Genomic DNA, 20906 nt, shown 5'->3' with positions numbered 1-20906 from the left:
CAATAAACTATAAACAACCCAAACATCCACCAATCAAAAGCTGGTAAAATAAACTATAGGAACTACTCAAATACTATGTGTCCATTTAAAATAACAAGAAAATGCCCAATACATAAATACTGTTAAGTGATAAAAGGCAACTGCATAAGAGTCATATAGTAACAAGTGATTTTTATAGAAATACATAAATGCTGGTACTACAGGTACAAAAAAAGGTCTGAGACACTACTGTCAAAATGTTTATCAAAAGTTACTTTTGGAGGATGGGATTACAGATGAGCTTTTACTTTCTACATTGTACATGCTTGTATTAATTTTTACCACAAGCATTTATTACCTTTGTAATAAGAAAAAATTAACAAGAAGAATGTATGAGCACTTCACAGGACATACTATGTATCAATGCCACAATGTACTAAATCCCCTTAAATTTGAATTTGGACTTACCACAGCTAAACCCTTAGAATTAACATCCTACAGGAGTCATATTTTTCATCCATTAATTCCAGAATGTTCCTAAAATCAGTTCTCTAAAGAGGATCAATAACCCCAAATTAAAAGAATCACTGAATTCTCGAAAAGGTACTGAAATCCGAAAGAATATCTCTATATTGGATAACTACCAGATCATTCATTCATTCATTAAGTTTACTGAAGCTGCTTTAGAGGATACACAGAAGAGTCTCTGTCCTTGCTAAGATAAATACACAGAAAATAAGACAAGATGTAATTTAAAAGGTAAAGCAGGGGAAACACACCCACACATGTTGCTGTTTAGTCACTGAGTCGTGTCCGGCTCTTTCCTGATCCCATGAACTGTAGCCAGCCAGGCTCTTCTGTCCATGAGATTTCCCAGGCAAGAATGCTGGAGTGGGTTGCCATTTCCTTCTCAAGGGGATCTTCCTGACCCAGGGACTGAAACCGCATCTCCTGCATTGGCAGGTGGATTCCTTACCACGGAGCCATCAGGGAAGCCCATACATACACACACACACACACACAAACACACACATATAAATACACACACATGCACAGAGTGGACAAATTGATGTGAGATGTATTTCACCCTGGATTTCAAATCTTTACCATAATAAAAGAAATGTAGAAAACTTTTAGAATGGGCAAGACAGCAATAGACTTCCTCTTAAAATACCATTTTTTATCCACTACTTTCTCTTCTAGAGCCATCAGACAGCCTCAATAAATGCTTCTCTCTCTTAAGAAGAATGTGCTCCTGGCAATCAGAGGACGTAGAGGAATTAAAGATAGGAGACAGCCAAAATGACTGAATAATCTGCAAAAATTAGGAATATTTAATCCACAAATCTCAAGGGTTTCCTGTACAATTATTCCCAATAATGAGTCCACTAATATCTTGCTTTTTAATTTCTTTTCCTATGGCATAAAAAAGAGAATTCAAACCCTATTATCCTGAGGGTAAGTCTGAAACACCTTACCTCAAAACATAACCTTTTCTTAAAAAAATGTGAAATATTTGACTCATAAATCCATATGAAGTAGTCATCAAGTTCAGCCCTATTATCTTGTGATTTTATTAAACAAATATATTCTTACCTGCAATTGGAATATCACTATTCACTTGCTTCCAAGTCATTTACAATAATGTTAAATAGGACCATTTCAGGTAGCAAAACTGAAAATAGCATTATTTACAATTCTGTCCAGAAAAAAAAAATCCCTTTATTACTATTATTTTATTTTTCTCCTCTTAAAAGTCATCACCCAGTCATCACATAATGTACCTTCCCCTTCCAACCAGACACTGATTGGACTCTTTTCAAAAAGATTTTTAGAAAATGTAAATGACTAACATTCACTTGTTTTCCTGTGCCCGTATTATTAACCAGTTCAAAAGTTACACTTAAGTTAGTTTCCCCTTTAACACTACTCTCCCAAACCAAAAATGTTAACTCTAAGTGTTCAATGATCTATTAGAGAATCCACCTACGGTAAGAATGCACTAAAGCTAAACAAGTAGCTAGACACTAAACAGAAAAACTAGAAGGCTGGATTCAGAATAGCAGTGTCATACATAATGAAAGTGATCAATACTAAATTCTAAACTTCAAACCCCAGTTCAGCAGCAAACATCAACCACAACAAAAATATGAAGTTGAAATTAATCACAAAAGAATTATACCATATAAAAAAATTATACTTACATTTCGATGGAACTGTGTAAAGGACTGAATCATGTAGAATCGATGCATGTACACTATAGCAGTGTTGATCGTCAATTGTGAGCTAAAATGTTCAAGTTAAGGACCCAAAACAGACAGTACAATCCCCCAAAATACAATCTCTATATGCCCCCAAAAGGACCATGCAGCCAAGCACAGTAGATGCTCTTAAATGAAAATCATACTTACCTCTTTGCGGTGTGGAGAAAGGGAATTCTCTACCCTATTGGTGGGACTGTAAACTGATGCTGCCACTATGAAAAACAGTATGGAGGTTCCTCAAAAAAACTAAAAACAGAGTTGCCATATGATCAAGCAATCCCACTCCTAGGCATATATTCATAGAAAATTCTTCTAATTCAAAAAGATACATGCACTCTAATGTTCACAGCAGCACTATTTACAAAAGCCAAGGCATGGAAACAACCTAAACGTCCATGGACAGATGAATGGATAAAGAACATGTGGTGCATATACGCAATGGAGTATTACTCAGCCATAAAAAAGAACGCAACAAGGCCCTTTGTAGCCACATGGATGGACGTAGAGATTATCATACTTAGTGAAGTCAGAAAGAGAAAGACAGAATACCATGATACCACTTTTATGTGGAACCTAAAATGACACAAATGAACTTATTTACGAAACAGAAACAGACTCACAGATATAGAAAACAAACTATGGTTACCACAGAAGAGGGCAGGAGAGAATAAATTAGGAGCCTGGCATTAGTATACAAACAACTATATATAATATATACATATAAGCAAACAGATAACAGCATAGGGAACTATATTCAATATCCTGTAAAAAACCATAATGGAAAAGGACATTTATATATACATATAACTAAATCACTTTGCTGTACACCAGAAACTAACACAATGTTGGAAATCAATAATTATAATTCTTCAATTTTAAACAAAGATATCATACTTGCCTCTCAGAATTAAAAAGCAAATCTGTTTTCCTCAAACTATTGACACTTAACACAATGCCTTCTATGAAACAGGTATCACTATAAACTTGCTGAATTAATAAACAAGGTCTCAATATGTGTGGGTCAAGGACTACAAACAAAACTACTTAAGACCTGTCACCTGTCTACTGAAAATCCTGCCAAGGTGATCCATTAGCACAGAATCTCTCTTCACACTGATTCACAACACCCTTCCCTGATCTGTCCTCTAGGTATGCTTCTGCTTATCTCATCTTCTCAAGCCCTCCCCGATCTGCCCCCTAGGCTGCTGCTCAGTTGTGTCGCCAGGCTTCCCTGTCTTTTACCATCTCCCAGAGCTTGCTCACACTCATGTCCACTGAGTCAGTGATGCCATCCACCCATCTCATCCTCTGTTGTCCCCTTCTCCTCCTGCCTTCAATCTTTCCCAGCATCAGGGTCTTTTCAAATGAGTCAGTTCTTCACATCAGGTGGCCAAAGTATTGGAGTTTCAGCTTCAGCACCAGTCCTTTTAATGAACATTCAGGATTGATTTCCTCCTAGGAATGTTTCCACTAATCTCATCTTCTAAGCTCCAGCAATTAACTTTTCAGTTTTACTTCCCTCTGGCAACCAAACCTTCTCATTAAGGTGATCCCTGGGACCAGAAACACTTTGATATTTAATGAATTTATTTGATATTCACTGAAAAGAAAAATTTTAATTTTAATTTTTAACACAATTTTTAAAGACTATGCTCCATTTCCAATTTCTACAGAATATTGGTTATATTCCTCTTGTTGTAAAATATACAATACATCCTTGTAGTCTACCTCACGCCCAGCAGTTTGTACCTCCCACTCCCACCCTTACATTGCCCCCTCACCGCTCCCCACTGCTAACCATTAGTTTGTTCTAGATCTGAGTCTACCTTTTTGTTTCCACCAGTTGTATCCCTTAGGTTCCACATGTAAATAATATACATTTGTCTTTTTCTTTCTGACTGTTTCACTGAGTATGATAACCTCTAGGTCCATCCACATTGCTGTAAACGGCATTACTTCATACCTTTTTATAGCTAAATAGTATTCCATTGTCTATATATACCACCTATTCTTTATTCATTCATCTGTCCATGAACATTCAGTTTGCTACCATATCGTGGCAACTATAAGCAATGCTGCTATGAACAAACTGAGTGCTCATATCTTTCCAAATGAGTGTCTTTGTTTTTCCAGATATATACCTAGGTGTGGAATTGCTGGGTCATACAGTAATTCGATTTTTAGCTTTTTGAGAAACCTCTATTTGGTTTTCCACAATGACTGCACCAATATACACTACCACCAACACTGTCCAAGGGTTCTCTTGAAAAGGGAAATTTCTGAATGCCTTACTTAAAAAGACCTCAGAAAACAATGTGGGATATACACAGATGGGGGCTTCCCAGGTGGCCCTAATGGTAAAGAAACCACCTGTCTACTATTGCAGAAGAGGCAATAGACACAGGAACAACCCCTGGGTCAGGAAGATTCTCCCCCTCCACCCTCCCCGTAGGAAATAGCACCCCTCTCCAGTATTGGCAACCCACTCCAGTACTCTTGCCTGGAAAATCCCATGGACGGAGGAGCCTCATAGGCTGCAGTCCACGGGGTCGGACACGACTGAAGCGACTTAGCAGCCAGTATTCTAGCCTGGAAATTTTTATGGGCAGAGGAGCCTGGCAGGCTACAGTCTATGGGGCCGCAAGTAATACACACACAAGGAAAATACTAGGATGCACTAAAACAGAATTTAAAAAATTTTAACTCAGTACGGACTGGATGCTTAGGAAACACACTGAATATGGGCACCAAAGACACCTTTTTTCAAGTGAGGAAAACCTTAAGAAAGAAACATACAGCCAGCAACACATTTAAATGGTAGTTGCGCCCAAAAACAAATTTTTTACTTCCTAAGTGGAAAGAACTTCAAAACTCTACAGCTTTGTCTGCTACAAAATGAGTAGGTTTTCTGACCAAAACACTTAAAGGGGAAAAAAACCCCACTAAATCTTTTAAATATGAGAAAAACGAATATACATTAGCATTTTGAGTAACTTAAAACCCCAGTATTTTATAAAAGATTTTTCAGAACATTAGATCTGTAAGTCTACTTGCCTACAAACTAAACTGACATCGTTCCTTCCTCTGAAATACTGTAAAACTCTTAACAGAAACTACTTTTTGAACATATAAGTGCCAAATATTCTGCTGGGCATAGAAATCAAATTCAAGAGGTATCATCCCATTTTATAAACCAGTCTTCAACAACCAGTAAGTGGAAGGAACGGATTTTAAGCCAAAGCTGGGGTATTAATTCTAGGCCACCCTTTTAATAAAGACCCTCAGGTACTGAAATTTCTCAAAACTCTCTTTACACAGTAAGTTTAAGGCAGCCACCAGCAGTGAAACCTCCACTAGACACTTTGGGCATAACAGAAAAGCAGAATCTCAAAGTCACCAGAACAGGAGATCACAACACACCGAAATGGGACTACTACTACTTTAAAATACAAAGCGGGAAGGAAACGCATTCCCACCAAGGCTGGTGGCACGGGTGAGCGAGCGGGAAATTAACTCCGCCTCGCTTCCCTCTCGCGAACACTTAACTTTGGCCCATCGTAGGCTCTCCTAACTAGACACCCAGTCCCTGCCCACCCTCTTCCCTTCTTGTCTAACAGACCTTGAAGACTGGAAGCAGAGCAGGGCGGGACCGACTCCAAGGCCGAAGGCCTAGGCCGCAAGGATACACGTTAAGACGTTGGCCCATGTCCTGGAGCAGATTGGCCGCCTGCTGGCGATTAGAAAGTTCTTTATCTGGATCTAAGCCAAAACGACGAGACGGGCTATTTTCCAGTTGTTCTCGAGTAAAATACCACCGTTTATTGTTGTTCTTCCTCTCTCCCTCCATAGTGCTTCAACCAGAAGGCAGCGGCGACGGCTGCAAGCACTTCTCGGCGTCACCTAAGCGGCGACACACATCCGCTGTGCGGGGGCAACTGCGACGTGACGAACTTCCGCAAAGGCCGGACGGCTAGGTTGTGACACGCTTCCGGGGAGGAAGTAAAGGATTTACTTCCGGAATGGAGCCCTGGTCAGCCTGCAACCGAGTTAACAGCCAGTAGGCGATCAGAAAAACCTTGGTTCTAGGACGCAGGCGCCAGTCATGTGACCCTGGAAGGCACGGTGGGGTTAGGAGTTCTCGCTAAAAAAAAAAGTCTCCTCTCGCGAGAACTATTTTGAGCCTTCGCGCCCTGAGCGAGGGGGCGAGGCAAAGGCTGTGGGTGGGTGAGGCTCCCGCCCTCGCGCCGCGTGGCGGTTTCTCGGAGAATTTCGCATGTGACGGAGGTGGCTGTACAAAATGAGGCAGATAGAGAACTTGACAGAGAAAATGGGTAAGAGTGTCAAAAACTGAAAAAAGTAATCAAAGCGAGTAGCCCTATCGTATATCGTAACATAAAGCCACCGGAAGCTCTTGAATTCGTTGGTAGCAGTATAAATTACCCATTTGAAAAGCTTCAACGCGTAGCTAAATCCTCGAAAACACTGATTCGCCACGCTGAACCAATTTAAAGGAATAAAATAAATTAATAATTTCATTTTATTAATAGTTTAGTGCTTACCACATCGCTGACTCTTATTCAATCGGAACAACCCGAAAAAGTGGTACTATCTTAACCCCATTGTATGACCGGATGAACTAAAACTGCTCCTTCCGTGTGGAAAACTTCCACTACCATCCTGCGCATGCAGATTTTTAAATTCCTGTCCACTGTCAAGCTATATCCCCGCTCCAAGCTTGAGAGCTGTTTGTTCCTAGGCAAGATACTTAACTTCTCTGTACCTGTTATAAATGGTATGCTGCTGCTGCTAAGTCGCTTCAGTCGTGTCCGACTCTGTGCGACCCCATAGACAGCAGCCCACCAGGCTCCCCCGTCCCTGGGATTCTCCAGGCAAGAACACTGGAGTGGGTTGCCATTTCCTTCTCCAATGCATGAGTGAAAAGTGAAAGTGAAAGTGAAGTCGTGTCCGACTCTTAGCGACCCCATGGACTGCAGCCTACCAGGCTCCTCCATCCATGGGATTTTCCAGGCAAGAGTACTGGAGTGGGGTGCCATTGCCTTCTCCTAAATGGTATGCAGTACATACGATTTAGGTTCTGAAAAGGATTAAGTGATTTGATAAGTTACAAACAGTTATAGTATTACTGGGCACATAGAAAACATTCAGTAGGTTTCCTCATAATATTTATTACATTATGTGAAGTTGAGGGTAGGAACAATACCATCTATGCTTTTATATCCTTAACACCTACCTACTGTAGTCCTGGCCCTAGTAAATGAATGTTTGTCAAACAAATGGTCACTACAACCTATAATAAAGAAACTGAGGCTTGGGAGATTAGGTAGTTTGCCCTACACTATACCACTTGTAAATTTTAAAATCAAATATAATTTCATTGTTCTTGCTTTCCTGGAACAGTCAGTTCACCTTGATTATATTTGAGTAATATTAGAACCTTTTGTCTTTTATAAAAAATATTTTGAGTTTTGTCATTTCTAGACATGGCGTTTCCCACTCAGTTTGATTCTAATTCATTCTCAGAAGTATTTTCTTTTACTGCAAGCCTTCCTCTGCCATATACTGCCTATAGTTAGCATTAAGTGAAAGAGGAGAGTGAAAAAGTTGGCTCAGCATTCAGAAAACGAAGATCATGGCATCTGGTCCCATCACTTCACGGTAAATAGATGGGGAAACAGTGGAAACAGTGTCACACTTTATTTTGGGGGGCTCCAAAATCACTGCAGATGGTGATTGCAGCCATGAAATTAAAAGACTCTTACTCCTTGGAAGAAAAGCTATGGTCAACCTAGATAGCATATTGAAAAGCAGAGACATTACTTTGCCAACAAAGGTCCATCTAGTCAAGGCTATGGTTTTTCCAGTGGTCATGTATGGATGTGAGAGTTGGACTGTGAAGAAAGCTGAGCATCGAAGAATTGATGCTTTTGAACTGTGGTGTTGGAGAAGACTCTTGAGAGTCCCTTGGACTGCAAGGAGATCCAACCAGTCCATTCTGAAGGAGATCAGCCCTGGGTGTTCTTTGGAAAGAACGATGCTATAGCTGAAACTCCAGTACTTTGGGCACCTCATCCGAAGAGTTGACTCATTGAAAAAGACTGATGCTGGGAGGGATTGGGGCAGGAGGAAAAGAGGATGACAGAGGATGAGATGGCTGGATGGCATCACTGACTCGATGGACATGAGTTTGAGTGAACTCCAGGAGTTGGTGATGGACAGGGAGGCCTGGCGAGCTGCGATTCATGGGATCGCAAAGAGTCGAACACGACTGACCGACTGAACTGAACTGAACTGACTGAAGTGTTAGTCACTCAGTTCTGTCTGACTCTTTGCAACCCCATGGACTATAGCCTGCCAGGCTCCTTTGTCCATGGGATTTTCCAGGCAAGAATACTGGAGTGGGTTGGCATTCCCTTCTCCCGGGGATCTTCCTGACCCAGGACTTGAACTCAGATCTCCTGCATTATAGACAGATTCTTTACCATCTGAGCTACCATTAGCTCCATTTTACTCCAGAAAAATTGAGGAAATGATGATAGGTGTGGAGTACAGGGATAAAGTAGATGATTGAATAGTTAATCCCACTAGGGGATTGTAAGTAGAAGTAGTATGAGAGACCCTTGTAAGTTAATAATTACTTAAGAAAGCAGTTTTACTTAACCACAAAATCAAGCAGGCTTGTTTAGCAACAAAATCATGCAACAGAAGCAAGAGACATGCCCCAAAATAATAAAACAATGGTGGCATCAGACTCACATGTGGCCCAGTGAGCTCAGTAAGTTAATGATCCCTAGGACATGCTCTCTGCACACATAAAAAAACAGTAATTTGTGCACCTAACTTGACCATGTAAGGGCAAGAAAACCCCCCTCCTCAACCTGGAGCAGAAGCTGATGATGGAAGCATGATGTCTACTCAAAGATAACGAAGTTCTGATCTTCCTGCCCACTTTTCCTTTAATTATAAAACTAGCCCAGTAAACTCTTGGGGCATGGCATCCTTTTTATAAGCCTCACAAGCATCCAATTTTAATAAATCACTTCTTATCTATCACTTTGTCTCTTGCTGAATTCTTTTTCTGTCCTGAGATATAAAGGACTGGTACCAGAGCTCTTCAGAGCCCCTGAAATGACACCAAACGGTTTCAAAAATGCTTACTTCAAATTATAACATTAAACATTTTTTATTTCAAACTTCTTCCATGGCAGACTTTTTCTGTTAATAGAAAAAGCACTTTTCAGTCATGTCATCATGAATTTTGTCTTTTAAACAGCCAAAATAATTTCTCCCAGATTCCTCTTGCCTGTTTCTCTGACCAGTGTTTGGTTCTCCGCTAAATCTCTTGGATTGATGACTCCATTTTGAATTTGCTACCGTAACTGTGTACCAGTCTTCCAAGAAAAAGTTCTTGTGTTTGACAGGCTTCAGGCAAAGCAAATGCTAGCCAATGGTTTACTACCCTGTCATACAGAAGAGGGGGACCTGTGTAAATCAGAGAAAGGAAATGTTCTTTGACTGAAGATGAAATTATTGAAAGTAAGCAGCAGTGACTACATAATTGCTAAACATAGCTTTTTGACTCAGGCCTGATATCAAACCCCAGTTATTTTAAAACTGTCTTAACCACTTTGAAGTGTATAGTGCAGTGTCAACTGCATTGTTATATAACAGGTATCTACAGATTTTTCTTTTTGCATAACTACAAGTCTATATCCATTGAAAAACTTCCCAGTTCCCCCTCCCCTAACCCTGACAACTCCCATTCTGCTTTCTGTTGCTTTGAATTTGAATGCTTTAGACATTTCATATAAGTGGAAAGGTATTTATTCATATTAGTGGACAGGTATTTCATATATGTCATATGAGACAGTCTCACAGGATTGTCTTTCTGTGACTGGATAATGTTCACTTAGTATAATGTTTCACTTATTATAATGTTCTAAAAATTCCCAGTTATGTATTGACTAGCTGTGTGATCTTTTTTTAAAAAAATATTGATATTTTTTTGCGAACTTTAAACTTCTTATTTTGTATATGGGTAAAGCCGATAAACAGTGTTGTAGTAGATTCAGGTGAACTGTGAAGGGACTCAGCTGTACATATGCATGTATCCATTCTCCCCCAAAGCTGTCTCCCATCCAGGCTGGCACGAAAACTTTGAGTGGAGTTCCATGTGCTATACAATAGGTCCTTGTTGGTTATCCATTTTGAATATAGTATTGTGTACATGACCTTCCCAAACTCCCTAAATGTCCCTCCCCCCCAACAATAAGTTTATTTTCTAAGTCTATGAGTCTCTTTCTGTTTTGTAAGTAAGTTCATTTGTATCATTTCTTTTTAGATTCCATATATAAAGGATGTCATAGGATATTTCTCCTTCTGTCTTACTTCACTCAGTATGACCATCTCTGGGTCCATCATGTTGCTGAAAATGGCCTTATTTCTTTGGCTGAGTAATATTCCATTGTATATATGTATCACTTTTTTTCTTGAAAGAAAGCTCCTATTTATTTTTTATTTTAATTAAAAATATTATATGGAAGTATAGTTGATATATAATATTATATAAGCTACAGATATATAATATAGTGGTTCATAACTTTTAAAAGTTATACTCAATTAATAATTATCATAAAATACTGGCTATATTCCCTGTGTTCTCATTCTCCAATTTTTTCTACACATGCACACCCGTACTACCCATTAATAGAGGAGATAATAAATGTTAATCTAATCTGGTAAAATTTTAGATCCAATAGTTTAATTATTTCATTAAGATAGTTCAGTTTCTTCTGGTTTAACAGTTTCTTTTCAGTATTTTGAACTGTATTATCCTTCCCCTGCTCCTTGTAAAACTGTTGTCAGAATATATGGAAGAATGTAGCTAATATGACCTAGTGTCCGTGCTGAGGAGGTAGAATCTATAAATAATCCAGTATCCTCTGTACGAATGGTCTGGTCTGGTCTGTTCTATTCCATGAACTTGTTCTGCGCAGGTACAGTACTTCTCTCTAACATTTTTGCCTTTTTTTGAGAGTGAGAGTCTAGTGTTCCTTGCCAGAGTCCACAGTCTCAACCATTTAAACCCATTCCCCTCATTCCCAGCTCAGCATCTTCTGCTCCATTGCCTCCTCATCCCAATTTCTGGCAGTCCTCTGGCCACTAAAGGCTTCTCCATCCCTGCACCAGGCCAATTTTCCTAAGCCTTACAAAGGCCAAGGGCAGCCAGTGATGCTCTCTAAGGCTCATCCTGGAGTGATGGAATCTTTTTTCTTTAAAGTTTTTAATCTTCTCCTTTTTTTAATTTTAAATTTATTTTTTAATTTAAGGTTATTACTTTACAGAATTCTGTTGGTTTCTGCCAGATGTCAATGTGAGTCAGCCATACGTATACCTCCCTCCTGAATCTTCCTCCCCATACCACCCCTCTAGGCTGTTACAGAGTCCTGGTTTGAGTTCCCTGAGTCATACAGAAAATTCCCATTGGCTATCTATTTTACATATGGTAATGTAAGTTTCCATGTTACTCTCTCCATACATCCCACCCTCTCCTCACCCCCCCACCACTGCCTGCCACACTGTGTCCTTAAGTCTGTTGACTATGTCTGTGTCTCCACTCCTGCCCTGCAAATAATTTCATCAGTACCATTTTTCTAGATTCCATATATATGCATTAAGTATACGATACTTTTTTTTCTCTTTCTGACTTCACTCTCTATAATAGGCTCTATGTTCATCCACTTCATTAGAATTGACTCAAATGTGTTCCTTTTTATGGCTCAATAATATTCCATATAAATAACCTCAGATATGCAGATGACACCACCCTTGTGGCAGAAAGTGAACAAGAACTAAAGAGCCTCTTGATGAAAGTGAAAGAGGAGAGTGAAAATTTGGCTTAAAACTCAACATTCAGAAAACTAAGATCATGGCATCCAGTCCCATCACTTCATGGCAAATAGATATAGAAACAATGAAAGACTTTATTTTGGGGGGCTTCAAATCACTGCAGATGGTGACTGCTGTCATGAAATTAAAAGACGCTTACTCCTTGGAAGAAAAGCTATGACCAACCTAGACAGCATATTAAAAAGCAGAGACATTAATTTACCAACAAAAGTCCGTCTAGTCAAACCTATGGTTTTTCCAGTAGTCATGTATGCAAGTGAGAGTTGGACTATAAAGAAAGCTGAAAGTGAAAGTGAAGTCGCTCAGTCCTGTCCGACTCTTTGCGACCCCATGGACTAGTAGCCTACCAGGCTCCTCCCTCCATGGGATTCTCCAGGCAAGAGTACTGGAGTGGGTTGCCATTTCCTTCTCCAGGGGATCTTCCCAACCCAGGGATTGAACCTGGGTCTCCCGCATTCCAGGCAGACACTTTAACCTCTGAGCTACCGGGGAAGCAAGCTGAGCACTGAACAACTGATGCTTTTGAACTGCGGTATTGGAGAAGCCTCTTGAGAGTCCCTTGGACTGCAAGGAGATGCAACCAGTCCATTCTAAAGGAAATCAGTCCTGGGTGTTCTTTGGAAGGACTGATGCTAATAACGCTGAAACTCCAATACTTTGGCCACCTGATGCAAAGAACCAACTCATTGGAAAAGACCCTGATGCTGGGAAAGATTGAAGGCAGGAGGAGGAGGGGACAACAGAGGATGAGATGGTTGGATGGCATCACTGAAGCGATAGACATGAGTTTGAGTAGGCTCCAGGAGTTAGTGATGAACAGGGAAGCTTGTCATGCTGTAGTCTTTGAGGTCGCAAAGAGTCGGACATGACTGGGCAACTGAACTGAACTGATTTTATTCTTTTTGATGTGATGGCAAGTGGAATTGCTTCTTGAACTTCTCTTTCTGATCTTTCGTTGCTAGTGTATGTAAATGCAACAATTTCTGTGTATTGATTTTGTAACCTGAAACTTTACCAAATTAATTGATGAGTTCCAGTAGTTTTCTGGTAGCATCTTTAGGATCTTCTATGTATACTCTCATGTTATCTGCAAGCAGTGATGGTTTAATTTCTTCTTTTCCAGGTTGGATTCCCTTTACTTATTTTTCTACACTGGTTGCTGTTAGCTGTGATCTTAAATGTCATCCTGAACAGAACACCATTTGGCACACGGTAGGTGTTCAACATATGCTTATTGTCAGAATAGTGTTAGCTTTCAGACGCATGGCCCTTAAAGAACAACTGGCAAAATCTTAGACCAGAGAAATTTCCCTCTTTTTTTTTAACATTTTAAATAGGACTCTGTTTCCTGTCACACTTACAAGGCTATTCATTCTGAGTATAGGATGATATTTCTTGCTTTGATCTTATTTTGCATTGTGCTTATGAATGTCGTATTTCAGTCGTGTCACACATTACCATTTACTGCTTTTACAACTATTTCTCCACACATTCATGTAGTTTCCAAACAAACATATGAAAAGATGGTGTGCTATTCATAACTATCCCCAGCTCCACGTTGAGTGATGTGTATATTTATATAAGTTTATTACAAAATTTACTGATAGGATATATAGCATGTAATTTATAAAATTAAAATATATAATTTTCTTTATTGTAAATTTTTTATAGCCAGCTGATCCTCATGAAATGCTTTCATTGAATTTTCCCAAATCTTGAATCAAGAACCAAATGTGTAGTGACATTTGACAGACAAATACAGGCATACCTTGGAGATATTGTGGGCTCGGTTTCAGACCACCACGATAAAGCAAATATTGCAATAAAGTGAGTCATGAATATTTTGGTTCTTAAGTGTGCAGTAGCATTATATCTAAAAAACAATAATACATACCTTAATTAAAAAATATTTTGTTGCTAAAAAATGCTAACCACCATCTGAGCCTTCAGTGAGTTGTAATCTTTTTGCAGTAGTAGCACAAAAGATCACTGACCACAGATCACTATAACAAATGTAATAGTAAGGACAAAGCTAAAAACATTGTGAGAACTACCAAAATGTGACACAGAAACACAAAGTGAGCAAATGTGGTTAGAAAAAAGTTTACGCTGGTAGAGTCACTCCAACCTTCAGTTTTTAAAAAGCACAGTATCCGCAAAGTACAAAAAAGTAAAGGGCAATAAAATGAGGGATGCCTGTATAGCTTTGATTGCTAGTTGACATTTTCATATGCATTAATAAGGTGACAGTGAAGCAAAGAGACATGTTGGAACTTCACTTAATTGTCAGTGACTTGAGCAACATCTTTGCTGAATTGGATAATAGTTTTTGAATACTGGAAAAATATTTCAATTTTTTGTGCTTTTGACAATTTAATGGCTGTAGATATTATATATTTTTAAACTTAATGTACATTATTAACATTTTCTTGATCACTTTCTTAAGTCTAAACAGTTGACAAAGCAAATAAATTGACTGTAGTATTTACCAATTTCTATAGTGTAATTCTTTCACCATAGTTAATTTCAAACTACCAGTGTGACATCACTGATCATGAAATTGGGAAGAGATGAACATACCATCACGTAGTATTTCCTCCACACAGATGTTATAGACAGGGATTCTGGTTTCCAGTATGACATACAAAGAGCTTAGACGTTATCACTCCTGTTCTCGCAACAAAAAAGTTGAACAAACTGAAAAGCAGTAACCCTTCTTAGATCCATCAGAGAATCAAGGTGACAGGGCAAACCTCTACCACAAAAAAGAAGAATCAGAACAAGCAGAACACAGAATCGTGGTTTACTAGGAGCAAAATCATGGAACCAGTAACTGATGTAAATATTTAAAGGACAATTGATTAACTACTGGAGACTGAACATGAACTTGATTGAAAGATTTCCAGAAACAAAAACTCCTTAGTGCCCAGCCTAAGTAGATATCCACATTTTTATGAGTTTTACCCCTCAGAGCCCCACAGGTCTTACTATGAAGATAGGAGAAAAATCCTTTCATCCTTCCAATGGGGAGAGTGAAAAGTAGCCATTTTGAAATATACTAGAGCATTCAGTTCTTAAAAAAGCCCTTCCCTCAAGGGAAACTATTCAACAGAGCCTGACCAATGTGGGAGAAGGAAAATAAGCCAACTCCAGTTTCCTGTAGCTGTCTTGTTTCATGTAAGAGGGAAAAAAGACAAAAAGCATCTATGAAGGTCAGAGTACGGGGACACAATCTCACTAAAAGAATGAGACCCACAGGACACTTCCCTTCCCCACCCTTTACCAACACATCAGTTGAGTTCCTGTTAACAGGTGATTCCGTCCAAAAGAACTATAAACTCAGACCCTATTAAGAAGGAATTTCTAGGGAAACCCAAAGACATCAGAGGAAACAAGGACATCAGAGGAAATTTGACACCTACAGCTTTAACAAACAGGAAACATAGCCTAACTCCCAGTCAGACAAACACAGAACCTCAGTTCCTTTTACCAAATATATCATGTCTCACTTTCTACAAAAAATTACAAGGCATGCTAAAATGCAAAAAATACAGTCTGGGTATTTCCCTGGCAGTCCTGTGGTTAGGCTCCATGCTTCCACTGCAGAGGGGCCCAGGCTCAACACTTAGTCAAAGAACTAGGATTCCACATGCCCTGGGGCATGGCCATATATACAAATACATATTGGGCAACTGGACAAATATATATTGGGCCATGCCCAGGGCATTCAAGATATACATATAAATATATGTACACATAAAGCAAGCTTTAGAATCAGACTCATATATGGCAGAAACTGGAAATGTAACTGATTAATATCCTAAGGACTCTAATGGAAAAAGTGGACACCATGAAAGAATCAGTGAGTGATATAAGCAGAGAGATGAAAACTCTTAAGAAAAAATCAAAAGGCTAGAAATCAAAAGCACGATAGCAGAAATAAAAAATGCCTTGATGAACTAATCGCTACTCTGGATATGACGGAGGAAAGAATCAGAGAGTTTGAAAATATGTCAGTAGAAACTTCCCAAACTGAAAAGCAAAGAGGAAAAGTAATGAAAACAACAGAACAGAATATCTAGATACAGTAGATGTAAATAACTTCATAAACATAGATAATAGTAAAATGTAATAAAATAATTAGGAAAAGATGAATTTTTAGGATTCACTACTGGCATGCTGCAATCCATGGAGTTGCAAAGAGTCAGACATGACTGGGCAACTGAACAACCACCACCCTTATTTTTAATAAGTATGTTTTATTCAATTGTAAGTCTAGATAATCTGTAGATTATCTGTAATAGCAACAACAATAATAATAATGGGTTAACCAGCTCACAAAATTCCTGAAAACTTAGCAGGTAGTTCTCAAAAGTCAGTATGAACTGGCACAGCACACTACTCTTGAAATAACTTAAAGACTTATTGAAAGTACCATATTCAGATTTATTAATGCATTATATACACATATAAGGTTCTATTATATGCAGAACACATGCTGAGGAAGTTTGCATACATTATTTAATTCTGTTAACTATGAAGTAGATATCATAGCCCTTAAAGTCAGACACCTAGAATATGGCATAACTAAGATTTGAGCCCACATCAGTGGCTTCCCTGGTGGCTCAGACAGTAAAGAATCCACCTGCAATACAAGAGACCTGGGTTTGATCCCTGGGTCAGAAAGATCTCCTGGAGAAGGGAATGGCAAACCACTCCACTATTCTTGCCTGGAGAATTCCATGGACAGAGGAGCCTCGCAGGCTATACAGTTCATGGGATCACAAAGAGTTGGACACAGCTGAGCGACTAACACTTTCACTTCACTTTTTTCAGTGCTCTTTCTACTCACTGCTTTCTGAAGCTTACAGTATAAAGACTAGGACAAGAAAAAGGGTAACAAGCACTTGGTTCATCAATTTTTGTGAAGTTATTTTGTCCACTGCCATTCCATCCCTACTGTGAACCCATAAATCCTGTGCCTCCTCAGACAATGGAAGTTTCAGTCATAGTAGTTCTTCAGGACATTCAGTTCAGTTCAGTTCAGTTGCTCAGTCGTGTCCAGCTCTTTGGAACCCCAAAGACTGCAGCACGCCAGGCTTCCCTGTCCATCACCAACTCCTGGAGCCTACTCAAACTCATGTCCATCGCTTTAGTGATGCCATCCAACCATTTCATCCTCTGTTGTCCCCTCCTCCTCCTGCCTTCAGTCTTTCCCAGCATCAAGGTCTTTTCCAATGAGTTGGTTCTTTGCATCAGGTGGCCAAAGTATTGGAGTTTCAGCTTTAGCATCAGTCCTTCCAATGAATATTCAGGACTGATTTCCTTTAGGATGGACTGGTTGCATCTCCTTGCAGTCCAAGGGATTCTCAAGAGTCTTCTCCAACACCACAGTTTAGAAGCATCAATTCTTCAGTGCTCAGCTTTCTTTATAGTCCAACTCTCACATCCATACATAACTACTGGAAAAACCTTAGCTTTGACTAGACAGACCTTCATTGGTAAAGTAATGTCTCTGCTTTTTAATATGCTGTCTAGGTTGCTGTCCAGCTTTTCTTCCAAGGAGCAAGCATCATTTAATTTCATGATTTTGAAGCCCCCCAAAATCAAGTCGCTCACTGTTTCCATTGTTTCCCCATCTGTTTGCCATGAACTGATGGGACTGGATGCCATGATCTTAGTTTTCTGAATGTTGAGTTTTAAGCCAACATTTTCACTCTCCTGTTTCACTTTCATCAAGAGACTCTTTAGTTCTTCTTCTGCCATAAGAGTGGTGTCATCTGCAATATCTGAGGTTATTGATATTTCTCCTGGCACGCTTGATTCCAGCTTATGCTTCATCCAGTCCAGTATTTCGCATGAGATACTCTGCGTATAAGTTAAATTAGCAGGGTGACAGTATACAGTCTTGACCTACTCCTTTCCTGATTTGGAACCAGTCTGTTGTTCCATGTCCACTTCTAACTGTTGCTTCTTGACCTGCATACAGATTTCTCAGGAGGGAGGTTAGGTGGTCTGGTATTCCCATCTCTTTCAGAATTTTCCAGTTTGTTGTGATACACACAGTCAAAGGCTTTGGCATAGTCAATAAAGCAAAAGTAGATGTTATTCTGAAACTCTCTTGCTTTTTCGATGATCCAGCGGATGTTGGCAATTTGATCTCTGGTTCCTCTGCCTTTTCTAAATCCAGCTTGAACATCTGGAAGTTCACGATTCACATACTGTTGAAGCCTGGCTTGGAGAGTTTTGAGCATTACTTTGCTAGCATGAGAGATAAGTGCAATTGTGCGGTAGTTTGAGCATTCTTTGGCATTGCCTTTCTTTGGGATTGGGATGAAAACTGACCTTTTCCAGTCCTGTGGCCACTGCTGAGTTTTCCAAACTTGCTGGCATATTGAGTGCAGCACTTTCACAGCATCATCTTTTAGGATTTGAAATAGCTCAACTGGAATTCTATCACTTGCGCTAGCTTTGTTCATAGTGATGCTTCCTAAGGCCCACTTCACTTCTCATTCCAGGATATCTGGGTCTAGGTGAGTGATCACACCATCATGGTTATCTGAGTCATGAAGATCATTTTTGTACAGTTCTGTGTATTCTTGCCACCTCTTCTTAATATCTTCTGCTTCTGTTAGGTCCATATCATTTCTGTCCTTTATTGTACCCATCTTTGCATGAAATGTTCCCTTGGTATCTCTAATTTTCTTGAAGAGATCTCTAGTCTTTCCCATTCTATGGTTTTCCTCTATTTCTTTGCATTGATCACTGAGGAAGGCTTTCTTATCTCTCCTTACTATTCTTTGGAACTCTGCATTCCCATGGGTATATCTTTCCTTTTCTCCTTTGCCTCTCATATCTTTTCTTTTCTCAGCTATTTGTAAGGCCTCCTCAGACAACCATTGTGCCTTTTTGCATTTCTTTTTCTTGGGGATGGTCTTGATCACTGCCTCCTATACAATGTCATGAACCTCCATCCATAGTTCTTCAGGCACTCTGTCTATCAGATCTAATCCCTTGAATCTATTTGTCACTGCCACTGTACAATCATAAGGGATTTGATTTAGGTCATACCTGAATGGTTTAGTGATTTTCCCTACTTTCTTCAATTTAAGTCTGAATTTGGCAATAAGGAGTTCATGATCTGAGCCACAGTCAGCTCCCAGTCTTGTTTTTGCTGACTGTATAGAGCTTCTCCATCTTTGGCTGCCAAGAATATAATCAACCTGATTTTGGTGTTGACAATCTGGTGATGTCCATGTGTAGAGTCTTCTCTTGTGTTGTTGGAAGAGGGTGTTTGCTATGACCAGTGTGTTCTCTTGGCAAAACTCTGTTAGCCTTTGACCTGCTGCAGGGGCAGGGGCTCTGGGTGCAGTAGACCTGGGTAGGGCATAAGCCCTCTTGGAGGAGGTGGCCTTTAACCCCACCGTAGAGCCACCAGAACTTCCACAGGACTAGGGGAACAGACACTTGGAGGGCACAAACAGAACCTTGTGCACACCAGGACCCAGGAGGAAGGAGCAGTGACCCCACAAGAGACTGACCGAGACTTGCCCGTGAGTGTCCAGGAGTCTCTGGCAGAGGGGTGGGTCAGTGGTGGCCTGCTGCAGGGTTGGGGGCACTGAGTGCAGCAGTGCCTGCATGGGACCTTTCAAAGGAGGTCGCCATTATCTTCATTACCTCCACTATAGTTTGGCCTCAGGTCAAACAACAGGGATGGGACATAGCCCTGCCCATCAACTGAAAATTGGATTAAAGATTTACTGAGCAAGGCCTCTCCCATCAGAAGAAGACCCAGTTTCCCCCTCAGTCAGTTTCTCCCATCAGGAAGCTTCCATAAGCCTCTTAATCCTCCATCAGAGGGCAGACGGAATGAAAACCACAGTCACAGAAAACTAACCAATTTGATCACATGGACCACAGCCTTGTCTAACTCAATGAAACTATGAGCCATGACGTGTAGGGCCACCCAAGACGGATGGGTCATGGTGGAGAGTTCTGACAAAACGTGGTCCACTGTAGAAGGGAATGGCAAACCACTTCAGTATTCTTGCCTTGCAAACCAATAAACAGTATGAAAAGGCAAAAAGATAGGACACTGAAAAATGAACTCCCCAGGTCAATAGGTGCCCAACATGCTACTGGAGATCAGTGGAGAAATAACTCCAGAAAGAAGAGATGGAGCCAAAGCAAAAACAACACCCAGTTGTGGATGTGACTGGTGATGGAAGTAAATTCCGATGCTGTAAAGAGCAGTATTGCATAGGAACCTGGAATCTTAGATCCATGAGTCAAGGCAAATTGGAAGTGGTCAAACAGGAGATGGCAAGAGTGAACGTCAACATTTTAGGAATCAGTGAACTAAAATGGACTGGAATGGGTGAATTTAACTCAGATGATCATTTATCTACTATGGTGAGCAAGAATCCCTTAGAAGGAATGGAGTAGCCATCATAGTCAACAAAAGAGTCCAAAATGCAATACTTGGATGCAATCTCAAAAACAACAGAATGATCTCTGTTTGTTTCCAAGGCAAACCATTCAATACCACAGTAATCCAAGTCTATCCCCCGACCAGTAATGCTGAAGAAGCTGAAGTTGAATGGTTCTATGAAGACCTACAAGACCTTCTAGAACTAACACCCAAAAAAGATGTCCTTTTCAGGACATTACCATGGTTACCAAACAGACTCCACTGCTCCCGCCTGAACATTCTAGAAGAAGGCCGGGAGGACCTGA

At 40.0% G+C, this 20906-nt stretch overlaps 1 protein-coding gene across 2 annotated transcripts in view; it reads right to left on the bottom strand.

Annotated features, from left to right (window-relative positions):
• CCNT1 (cyclin T1) overlaps positions 1-6090 on the bottom strand; it is a 36303-nt gene extending 30213 nt beyond the window's left edge. For both annotated transcript variants that reach the window (XM_068971588.1, XM_068971589.1), the window contains exons 1-2: positions 5930-6090; positions 2184-2265 (exon numbers count right to left, since the gene is read on the bottom strand). In XM_068971588.1, the coding sequence (XP_068827689.1) occupies positions 2184-2265; positions 5930-6090 (243 nt within the window). The remainder of the gene's footprint in view (positions 1-2183; positions 2266-5929) is intronic.
• Between the last annotated feature and the right edge of the window lie 14816 nt (positions 6091-20906).

The sequence above is a fragment of the Capricornis sumatraensis genome, chromosome 4, assembly GCF_032405125.1.
Source record: "Capricornis sumatraensis isolate serow.1 chromosome 4, serow.2, whole genome shotgun sequence".
In the NCBI taxonomy this organism is placed as follows: domain Eukaryota; kingdom Metazoa; phylum Chordata; class Mammalia; order Artiodactyla; family Bovidae; genus Capricornis; species Capricornis sumatraensis.
This window is presented reverse-complemented; position numbering and strand designations above follow the sequence as displayed.